The following is an 11736-nucleotide window of genomic DNA, read 5'->3' on the forward strand; positions in this document are numbered from 1 at the left end:
GCCCCCCCCGCTCGCAACACAGATTGGGCAGATCATCTGGGCGTGGTCATTTCAAAAGTAGCTCCCAAGCTGAAAAAGTGCGGACACCCCTCCCGTAGAGGGTATTGCAGTAGTCGTGATGTGATGAATGCATGAATCAGGGCTTCAGCAGAGAGAGGAGGAGAGTGATGGGCGGAGACGGGCAGTGTGTTTGAGGTGGAGAAAGGCCGTCCTGGTGATGTGATTTATGTGGTGGTTGAATTTGAGCTGACTGTCGAAGATGAATCCGAGGTTGCGGATGTGAGGGGGGGAGATAGAGTGTGGCTGTCAATGGTGAAGTTGAAATTCTGGATTGCTTTGGTACGGGATGGGGGGATGATGATGATGATGATGATGATGATGATGATGATGATGTCTGATTTGGCACTCTTCAGTTGGAGATAGTTTGTTTGCATCCATGCTTTTATTTAGAGTAGTAACATAGCATGGTAAATGAACGAGTAAAGACGGTCTTCCTGGTTGAACTTGCGCTGAGCTCCATTAGTATGATATATTTATAAAATATAGCAACTGTTGATTATTATTTTATTCTATTTTCTTTTTTTTATAGAAAAAGTTTTTTTTTTTTATCTGTATTTATTAATTCATATATTAATTTATTTCTATATTATTTTGTCTTTTTTTGCGTCCCAAACTCATTGTATTAAATTAAAGTTAAACAGAAAATAATTAGGTTTGGGGAAATAAATAAAGACAAAAATCTGTTTTAATGCAAATTAAATAAATGGGCCAATCAAAATAAGTGCATCCGTAATTAATTTCCATTTTTAACATTTCAAAAAACAATGTTTTGTTCCCTTCAGGAGGATTTCCCTACGAGCTGACCGAAGGAGACATCATCTGCGTCTTCTCTCAGTACGTTCAGGGAAACCTTTATTTAAACGTTATGGTTGTTTAGTTATTATAAATGAATAGAGTTCACCTGTGTGTCTCAGGTACGGAGAGATCGTGAACATTAATCTGGTTCGGGACCAGAAGACGGGGAAATCCAAAGGTTTCTGCTTCATCTGCTTCGAGGACCAGAGGAGCACCATCCTCGCTGTGGACAACTTCAACGGCATCAAGGTGAAGACACGTCATTTAAAGAGGCCCTGTTCTTCTTCTGTGGTGTTCTGCTCTCCTGTAGTTCTATAGGCTTTAGTGCATGTCTGCAAAGGGTCAAACCAAGCAAAATTACAATTCTGAAAATAATCAGATTCTAAAAGAATGTCAAAAAGATTCTGAGAAAATCATAATTTCCGAAATAAACTCAACATTTTGAGTTTATTTCGGAAATTGTGAAAATTCTGAGAAAGTCCAAAACATTTTAAGAAAAATTAAAAATGCCGAAATAAAGTAAAATTCAGAAAAAAAGTAAAAATTGTGGAATGAACTCAAAATTCTGAGAACAAGTGAAAATTCTGAAAAGTCCAAAACATTCTGAAAAACCTCACATTTTCAAAGAATGTCAAAACTCTGGAAAAAAATGTTAAGTTCTGAAAAAAATCTAAATTCTGAGAAAAAGTCAAAATTCTTAAAAAAAAATGTCAAAACTTGTAATTTTCTTGGGGGGGAAAGTCAGAATTCTAAGAAGGGAAAAACATTTCTGAACAAAGTAACAAATCTGTGAATCGCTCGGTTCCCCCTCACTGTTCCCTTCCGACGTTGTGTTTCAGATCAAAGGGCGTACAATCCGCGTCGACCACGTGAAAGACTACCGGCCCCCCAAAGACTCGGAGGACATGGACGACATCACCAAGAGTCTGAGGGAGCAAGGCTGCGCGCCCACATTAGTGGAGGTCCCCCCCCCCTCCTCTTCTTCAGAGGAAGAGGAAGAGGAGCAGTACCACATCCCTGTGAAGAAGGCTAAGAAAGGTCAGTGAGGTCACTTCCTGTCGACCCTGAAACAGGAAGTATGAGCAGGGGCGACGTATTTCTGAAGTGAAACCTGAAGGTAGCATCTCCCTGGTGTTTAACGCTGACTCATGTCAGGGATTAAGGACTCATAACGCTGACTCAGGTCAGGGATTAAGGACTCATAACGCTGACTCGTTTCAGGGATTAAGGACTCATGACGCTGACTCGTTTCAGGGATTAAGGACTCATAACGCTGACTCGTTTCAGGGATTAAGGACTCATAACGCTGACTCGTTTCAGGGATTAAGGACTCATAACGCTGACTCGTCTCAGGGATTAAGGACTCATAACGCTGACTCGTCTCAGGGATTAAGGACTCATAACGCTGACTCGTTTCAGGGATTAAGGACTCATAACGCTGACTCGTCTCAGGGATTAAGGACTCATAACGCTGACTCGTTTCAGGGATTAAGGACTCATAACGCTGACTCGTCTCAGGGATTAAGGACTCATAACGCTGACTCAGGTCAGGGATTAAGGACTCATAACGCTGACTCGTCTCAGGGATTAAGGACTCATAACGCTGAGTCGTTTCAGGGATTAAGGACTCATAACGCTGACTCAGGTCAGGGATTAAGGACTCATAACGCTGACTCACTTCAGGGATTAAGGACTCATAACGCTGACTCATTTCTGAGTTGTAAAGTCGCATTCACACCTAATAGTCCGTTCTCTGGTGCGCACCAGACGACAGTTTGTTACATTGTTTCATTTTCCAGAAGGTTCGGTTTGCGTTCACAAAACTCAAACGGACTATAAACTTTAAACACAAGTCATGTGCACGGAAATGCTGTTCAACCATTGGTCAGACATTAAGGGGGTAAAAACGCAAATCCCGGCAATTTCTACAGCCTCCGCCATGGAGCATCGGCAGGTTATTCTCATGCTGCTGTTAATCTGGAGATCAACAGACACTAGCGGCCCGCGCATATGATTATATAATCAGACAACGTCCGTTAAAAAACATAACACATATGACGTTCTGCAGTAAGGAGGGCGTTTCACCGACGACAGGTGTTCTTACTTTTATGTATCGTTTTTTATTTGATAGTTGTTTTTACTTTACACGACATTGTTCAACACTTCATTCTGCTTCACTCTTTAACTAAACAACCGCGGATGTCTTCGCCAAAGATTTTGAAGATGTCCGCGTTCTTGTGACACGTAAATACTACTCTTCCTATGTTTTGGCGCTCCGAGACCACCTATTTTAGTGGACCAGAGTCCGGTTGTTTAGTTCACTTAAGAGGTCTCGGATTGTGTTCACACAATGAATGCACCCTAAATCTCCTATGCTGACTAATTTGAGGGTTTTCAGATTTATATTGCTGACTAATTTCTAAGTATCAGGAATCTTTTCTAAATGTAATGTCTCTGAACGCTGACTCATTTCTGAGTTTTAAGTTTCCTAACGCTCTCAAATGTCAGGGCTTGAAACTCATAATGCTGACTCATTCTCGGGATTGATTTTCATATCTCTGCTTTCCAGAAAAGAAAGAGAAAAAGAAGAAGAAGAAAGAGAAGAAGGAGAAAAAGGAGAAGAAAGACAAGAAGAAGAGGCTCTCCCCCTCTTCCTCTTCCTCTTCCTCACCTCCTCCCGCCGCCATCAGAGTCAAAGAAGAGAGAGAGGACGCCGCCTACGAGAAATACAACCAGAGAGAGGGCGAGAGAAAGAGAGAGGGTGAAAGAGAGAGGGAGAGAAGGGGGGAGGGCGAGAGAGAGAGGGAGGGGGAGAGACAGAGAGAGGGTGAGAGAGAGAGAAGGGGGGAGGGGGAGAGAGAGAGGGAGGGGGAGCGAGAGAGGGAGAGAAGGGGGGAGGTTGAGAGAAAAAGAGAGGGAGAGAGAAAGCGAGAGGGAGAAAGAGAGGGAGACAGGAGGAGGGAGGGCGAGAGAGACCACAAGATGAAAAGGGAGTTTGACTGCGACCGAGAAAACGACAGAAGAAGAGAAACGGAGAGAGAGAGGGAGGGAGATAGGAGGAGGGAGGGCGAGAGACAGGGAGACAGGGAGAATGAGAGAAGAAGAGAGGGAGACAGGGAGAGAGAGAACGAGAGAAGAAGAGAGGACAGACGTAAACACTGAAGTGGAGATGGAGAAAAGTAGGGAGGCCTGGAGGGGCTGTTGTTACTTGTGGAAGAGTGTCGCCCTCTAGAGGCTGCAGTGTGCATTACACCCAGATCACTGATTTCTGATTTCCTCTGAGCTTCAGTCACACAATTAAAGTTAAATGTTGTATTCTTTCAGTTTTTGTAATAAAAGAAAAAAAAACGTCTTCACCTGTGGTGTTTTTATGAATCAGGTTTTAAATGATTCATATTTAAAGGTCACCTATCGTGCTATTTAGGCAATAGCAGATATATAAAAATATATAAAAAACATGTCTATGAAGTGTTTTGCTCAAAATACCAAACAGATCACCCATTCTAGCCATGCGTCATATCCCTCTATTTCACTTCCTGTTTCAAACGTGCTGATTTGGGGATAAAGCTTTAAAAAAAGAAAAAAATGATGGCAAAGGAGGGGGCTGAGCTCATGCGAACCCGGCAGCTACTGTCTAAACCAGTGGTTCTCAACAGGTGGGTCGCGGACCTGTTTCAAGTGGGTAGTGAAGAAAAAAAATGTATTCTTTTTTTTTTGAAGAAGAAGAAAGTCAAACTTTTATTTTGAAGGCCCGATTTTCTAACGCTGTGCATGCAGTAGGCGTTGGACTGGAAGTACCGGAGACCATAAACGGTTTTGAAAACTTCTGTCACCACCAGGTCACAGAACAATGAGGGCTATCTACCCTTACCCACAATTTAAAGTAATTCACAAAGACTCTCTCCTCTTTGCTCTTCTCTCTGTGTGGAGCAGCAAGCTGTCAGAACAAAGTGAAAAACAAACAATGGCATCAAATATTATTAATATGTCGGGTAGTAATAGATTTATTTATTTTCTTCTCAGAGTGTACCAGAATGCGATCGATTTATGTTAGTATTTTCTAAATCTACTGGGGGGATCCCCGGACCCCCCTTTCTTGGGTTGGGTTTTCCGATGTGGCCTTTATATAGTTGCTTTGTTCCATATCTCAATTAACTAGGGCTGTCAAACGATTACATTTTTAATCCGAATAATCACGTTTAAATTATGATCGTTATCACCATTCGAACTATGTCAATATGCCATGCTATTTATGTATATGTTGTGGGAATGGGAAAGATAATGAAAAGAAGGCGGATATTCCATTTAATCAGTTATTATATGTATGTTTAATTATAACATGTTCTGTGTGTCAATGAAAGGCTGCCCCACACCCTGATCAATCATCAACCGTGGGGTCTTATTCATACGTGTTGACTTCTATCAACGTCAATGTTGTTCGATGTTAGAGATGTACTCAGCAAAGTATCTTCGTCGGGTTTTCCTGCCAACCCACGCCGTTATCTTGGATTCTGATTGCCGAGACATTATCAAAAGCTGTTCTTTGACGAAATTTGTCACTCGACAAAAACGTTTTCAAACCGTTTCTTGTCGCGGGGATATTTTTCGACGAGGGCTTCGAAGTCGCGTACATTCGTAAACATGCGTGGTCTGTGCAATTTACTCGACGCTCTAGGGGTTGGTGGGAAGGGGCGAAATGGGAAGAGGGCGGAAGATGGACTTTTTTGGGCCTTAATATGTCGACCTCATTTGTCATGGTGGCGTGGTCAGAAGGGGCACAATTGGCAAGGAGGATTGGCTAGAATGGGAATTGGAAGAAAATGGAAGCAATTGGAAGGGGTGTAGCGGCCGAATACCCGCGAAGACAAGGAGGTCACTGGCGCATTGTTACTGATGAGTGAGGTATGGGCGGCAGTCGATGCTTCAGTCGGATTCAATGCTTAATGGTTTGCGTAAACCGTGGGATGGGATCGAAAATGAGGAATTACGGCCGATACACAGCAGGAAAGAAGTATATATGGCATTATTACCATTAAAGCCTTTCTTATCTAGGAGCAGGCCGGTGCATTTGTCTGAGAGAGGGCGCTAGGATATAGATGGGACTGTATATCACTATAGGATTAAGACAGTGATATGCATGAAGACGCAGATGCAAATGGGAATGAGGTAGTAAATGTTAACAGCAAATTTCGTTGATTGCTGATTGAAGTGGTTTGAAATGTTGAGAATTTGGTCGCGGGCGCGACTTGTGACCGGTGTAGGGACCGGCTAGAAACTCGTGACTAAGAAGTCTGCGCCGGTGATGTTTAGCGCAAGGGTCCATGGGAAATATGGAAAGGCGAAGTGCAATGTGGCGAGCGAGATTTATCTCGTGAACCAGAAGAGGAGCGCAAAGGGATATATACTCATATCGGTGCGAGATATTACCACAAGGTGAGTTCCTTTTATTTTCTGCTTCTTGCGAAACACAGGTGCTCTCGCAGTCACGGTTAGTACTGAGTGTTAGCGGTCGCATAAGAGTGGAAAATCTGTCCAATAATGCGTGCCAGCGGGCGTTGATATATGAGTCGGACAAGGCTATATAGTTGAGTCAGGGCCGTGGGTCACAAATCTCGGGGTTTAATCGGTAGTTCGACGGCAATAATAGATCAGGGCTCCGATATAGTTGCGCGCCCAGATTCTTTAGAGGAGTCTCGGGAGGGTGAGAGGAAGCGAAAAGTGTATTGTATGGTGGTTTATACAGGCGGCGTGAGTTCCCCGAAAATCTTGCTAATATAGGCTCCTCCGCAGATGGGTTGATATAGAATGAGTTTGAGAGGTGCAATGGTCGGCATTGGAAAGGGCGAAACGGGAAGGGCAATTGGGAAAGTCGCGCAGTGCAGCTTGGCAGAACGGAATAACGCGTCTCGTCGTGTTCCGAATCTGTACCCAAATCTCTAACAACGGGGAAACAACCGGAGCTGAGTCCAGGTATAGAGTCGATATGACGATGAGATATCTGGAAACTGGTGGAGCCCACGGCCCTAATCAGAGAAATTGATATCAGGGAGTTCGAGCAATGACCGTGTTGTGGGACGTCATATGGTCGGTGTTTCATTGCATCGGCGAGAATCTTCAGGCGATAAACGTGTACGGGAAGATGTAAGTGTGAGGAAGAAGCAGGGACATAAAGGACTCACCTTGGCGATACCGGAAAGAGAGAAACGCACTTTGAGACACGGATCATGTTTCGCGATATGAAAGTGGCGTTAATGGTATATCCCAAGTTGGCTATAAGGTTTTGCATACAGCGAAATGGAATTGAGTTTGCTACGCTTTAGATGTCGCAGTGGGCTCACGGGTCGGCCTCGGGACCCACATTTCAACCCACTCGCATCCGACATATTTCGAAGCAGAAAAGGTTGTGCGTGTGTGTTATATTACGTTTTCAGCATACTTATTAATTAAAAGTGAGTCGTGCGATCTTCCCTATTCCCTTCCGAACTAAAGGTCACGCTTTGGAAAAAAGGTTTAATGTAATGCTTCAACTTATCGGTTTAACGGCCTAATGGAAAGGGGCGGTAATTCCATTTTTTGATTTATTACGTAAAAATATTTAACGCATTTAACGCATGTGACGTGAGCTGGCAATGGCCGCCCATTTACCCCAAGTGGCAGCGCCAGGGTCGAATGCATGTGGTTAGGCGACACCGATACAGAAAGTCGCGACATTGTGGAAAGCGGCCACGGCGAAAATGGAGTAGAAATTAGGCATAATTACGGGCCCACCTTTGCGCCGGTAGCGAAATGTGACGGAGTCAGCTCTAGTGAGTGTGATATTTACAGAGGCTTGTCTGAGGAAATCCGCGGCCCATAAGAATGGGCGGTTTTTGAAGCCTTGTTATAGTTGGTGATCGATTTGGCGGTTGAAAATGGAGATACATTGGGGATAATCTCCTTCTGGCAGATCACAATTCAGACGTAACGGGCGAATCGTGGGAAGTGTTGTGGCAAGTGGAAAACCGGGAGCGGGAGCAGATTGATAGCTTATATGTTTTGGTGTGTACATCTCTATACATCAGAAGAGTACGTAGACGTGTTGGTAGAGAGAACGACCAAGATATAAGATGACATGACAGAGTGCCCCGCGAATGGAAGGAAAGGGAAAGGGGCGAAGTCAACACGATGAATAATGACGGTTTCATGATTGATAGGTGTGTGGGCTGCTTTCTTTTGACAACAGGACAATGTTAGATAAAGCACAATGCGATACTGTATAGAGAAAGAGTGGTATATGCTCGGGACTTCTTTCTATAATGATCGCTCTCGAATTCCCACAGTGGCAATGGAGCAAATAATTTGGGAAGTATACATAAATAAATGGCATCTTTTGGGACAGATAGTGCGAATGGTGATTTATCTGAATTCATTATTTTTACAAACGTGATTTCTGAATTAAAATTGTAATCGTTTGACGAGCGTGAGTTGCTGAAGATGATAGACTCAGAGAGATATTATGGAGCAGACTTGTCTGAATAAGGAAAGGCTCCCACAGTGAAAAACCCAACCCCAAGAAAGGGGGGTGGGGGGGAGTCTCCCCCAGTAGATTTTTCTAGTAATACTAACATTAACCTACGCTCTGTCACTCTGAGAGAAAATATAATTTTCTACCAGACATATTAATACTATTTGTGCCCTTGTTTGTTTTTCCTTTGTTCTGACAGCTTGCTGCCTCCACACAGACCGGAAGAGCAAAAAGATGGAGAGAGTCTGTGTGATTACTTTAAATTGTGGGTAAGGTGATGCCCCATTGTTCTGTGACTGGTGGGACGACGTTTTCACACCGTTTAATGGGTCTCCGGTTTCAGTCCAAGCCTACTGCCTGCACAGCACGTTAGGCACAACTGGCCTTCAAAATTAAGTTGCTTTTTTCACAAAAAGATACATTTTTTTCTTCACTACCCACTTGAACAGGTCCGCGACTCCACCGTTGAGCCACTGGTTTCGCGTAGCTGCCGGGTTCACAATGGCTTCGCCCCTCCTTTGCCATCATTTTTTTCTTTTTTTAAAGCTTTATCCCCAAATCGCAGACCGGGACACCGAGCCTTGACAAGGAAAGTGAAATAGCATGGATAATGAACGCATGGTAGGAATGGGTGCTCTGTTTGGTATTTTGGAGCAACACTCATGAATGTTTTTTATATTTTTTTTATATAAATCTGCTATTGCCTAAACAAATTTAGCACGATAGGTGACTTCTAAATATGTCTTTAAACCTGATTCATAAAACCCCAGTGTGAGAACATTTTTTTTCTTTTATTACAACTGAGAATCCAACTTTAACTTTTAATTGTGTGACTGAAGCGAGAGGATCGGAAATCGTGTCTCGCGTGTAGATGCACCTGCGCCTCGTAGAGGGCGCACTCTTCCACAAGGTAACAGCAACAGCCCTCAGGCCCTCCCTACTTTTCTCATTCCCTTCAGTATTTACGTCTGTCCTTTTCTTCTCTCGTTCTCTCTCTCCCTGTCTCCCTCTTTCTCTCTCCATTCTCCTGTTCACTGTCTCTACGCACGCGCCCTCACATGGATAGGGGCTCCCGACTCATTCTCATCATGCGTTCTCGATATGGTTATACATGATAGCGTGTTTTCGCTCATGGGCGAGATAAGGACCTACCCTTTTCGGTCTTGTGAATCTCTACGCCAATCCACGCTCCTCACGCTTCTGTGTAATACTTCCTTTTCTTAACTCTATGTTTCTTTCCTCTCGCTTTCGTTCCGAGTGTTTCTTCTTCCTCACTTTGTATGTCGCCACTCACTCGCTCTCCTCCCCGCCCCGTTCGAGGCGACTGTCTCACGCTCCTCTCTCAGCCTGAGTTCTCTGGCAGCGTCCTCGCCCCCTCACCTTGTCTCTCTCGGTTCCTCGTGGCCGCCAGCCCAGCGCGTCTGCAACACGGCGAGAACATGTACATTCATTAAGAGCGACTCCTGAACCACATAGACACTAGGCTCCATTACAATATTGAACCTATAAAAAGTAACTACCACGAGTGCCGTCTCTTCTCCACCCTCTCTCTAACAAATGTCGCTGCTCCGCTTCTCTCTATGTCCCGTCGTCATACCCCCTTTCTTCTCCTCTCTTCTTTTCCTCTTCTTTTCTTCGCCCTTCATCTGTTTATATTCTTACGTATTGCGGTTGGCAGGACTTGTTCGCTCTCGTCTGCCTCCTTTAGAACTCTTCGTAATTTAAAACATGGAACTCTATATAGTTTACCGCCGCGTGGCAACTGGTTGGAGTTTATGTCGCAGAGGCGATGAGGCAATAGAGAAGGGTAAAGACGGAGAGATAGACTACTTCTTCGTATGCTCTCTCTTCTCCTATATATGTCCGTCTTTCTCATTTCTTTTCTTCTTTTTCTCTTATTCTCTTTCTGGATAGACGGAGAAAGACTACTGAAAAACATGCCAATTCCACTCGAAGTTCCCGATGAAGTACGCGCATTAGATGAGTCTCGGTCGCGCAGCGCTCACTTCGTTGATGAGCGTGTAGGCACTTAATGAGATCTCCGAGAGAATGCTAGTCGCAGTGCTTCCAGCCCACGCACTTATCATGCATTCGTATAAGGAATCTTCCTGATACTTAGATTAGCCCGAACTATGAAATTGAGCATACAGGGCGTTTAGAAAAAAAAAGGAATGTCCAAGCCATGCCTCATAATGAGAATCTGATCCGAGCATGTGAGGTCAACAATCAGCTTAGACGATGGGAATACTAAAATAGGGTTGATTAAGCGATGGGTAGCCCTAAGGAGCGGCTTTCTCGTACAAGACAGACACGGGTATCAAGATCGACAACGCATGGTGAGACAAGACGTATTCGAGAGCCGCTTGGTGCGGTTCCATTTGGGTCGGTGTGACACATCCGGACTTTCGTGAAAAACTACAACCGGACTCTGGTCCGCTAAAATAGGTGTCTCGAGCGCCAACATAGAAGGTATATTTACGTGTCACAAGACGCGGACATCTTCATCTTTGTGCGAGGACATCCGCGGTTGTTTAGTAGAGTGAGCAGAATGAGTGTTGGGACAAGTCGTGTAGTACACAAGCTTCAATAAAAAACGACATAACAAGTAAGAACGCTGTGTCGGTGGTGGAACGCCCTCCTTACTGCAAGACTCATATGTGTAGTTTTTTAACGGACGTTGTCGATTTATATCATATGCGGCGGCCGCTAGGTCTGTTGATCTCCAGATTACAGCAGCATGAGATACCTGCCGATGCTCCATGCGGAGTCGGTAGAATTGCCGGGGATTTGCGTTTTTCCCCCTTAATGTCTGACCATGGTTGAACGCATTTTCCGAGCACATGGATTGTGTTAAGTTTATAGTCCGTTGGTTTTGCCGTTGAACGCCAACCGACCTTCTGAGACATGACATGTATCAACTGTTGGTCTGGTCGCAGCAGAACACGGCTATTGGGTGTGAATGCGTTTTACACCTCAGGAACGAGTAGCGTTGTGGTCCTTAATCCGCTGATTGGGTCGCGTTATGAGTCCTTATCCCGACCTGAGTCGCGTTAGAGTCCTTCATCCCTGAACGACTCGCGTTATGGTCCTTACTCCTGGACGATGTCAGCGTATGAGGTCCTACTCCCTTGACCGAGTCAAGCGTTATGAGTCCTTAATCCTGCAAGTGAGTCAGCGTTAATGAGTCTTAATACCCTGAGAACGAGTAGCGTTTGGCCTTAATCCTTGCCGAGTCAGCGTTATGAGTCCTTAATCCCTGAAACGAGCAGCGTCATGAGTCCTTAATCCCTGAAACGAGTTGCGTCATGAGTCCTTAATCCCTGAAAACGACGTCGCGTTATGGTCCTTATCCCTGGACGGTCAGCGTTATGCGTCTT

General features: G+C 44.5%; 2 protein-coding genes across 2 annotated transcripts in view; both read left to right on the forward strand.

The window, feature by feature from the left end:
• rbmx2 (RNA binding motif protein X-linked 2) overlaps positions 1-4207 on the forward strand; it is a 7925-nt gene extending 3718 nt beyond the window's left edge. Inside the window, exons 3-6 of the mRNA XM_010782056.1 lie at positions 843-894; positions 975-1104; positions 1695-1893; positions 3425-4207. Coding sequence (XP_010780358.1) covers positions 843-894; positions 975-1104; positions 1695-1893; positions 3425-4017 — 974 coding nt within the window. The 3' untranslated portion in view covers positions 4018-4207. The remainder of the gene's footprint in view (positions 1-842; positions 895-974; positions 1105-1694; positions 1894-3424) is intronic.
• Positions 4208-9230: 5023 nt separating this feature from the next.
• LOC104954860 (E3 ubiquitin-protein ligase Siah2-like) overlaps positions 9231-11736 on the forward strand; it is an 8688-nt gene continuing 6182 nt past the window's right edge. The window contains exon 1 of the mRNA XM_010782057.1: positions 9231-9269. Within this exon, the coding sequence (XP_010780359.1) occupies positions 9231-9269 (39 nt within the window). The remainder of the gene's footprint in view (positions 9270-11736) is intronic.

This window comes from Notothenia coriiceps, unplaced genomic scaffold (genome assembly GCF_000735185.1).
Source record: "Notothenia coriiceps isolate Sejong01 unplaced genomic scaffold, NC01 NC01_scaffold00024097, whole genome shotgun sequence".
Taxonomy (NCBI): Eukaryota; Metazoa; Chordata; class Actinopteri; order Perciformes; family Nototheniidae; genus Notothenia; species Notothenia coriiceps.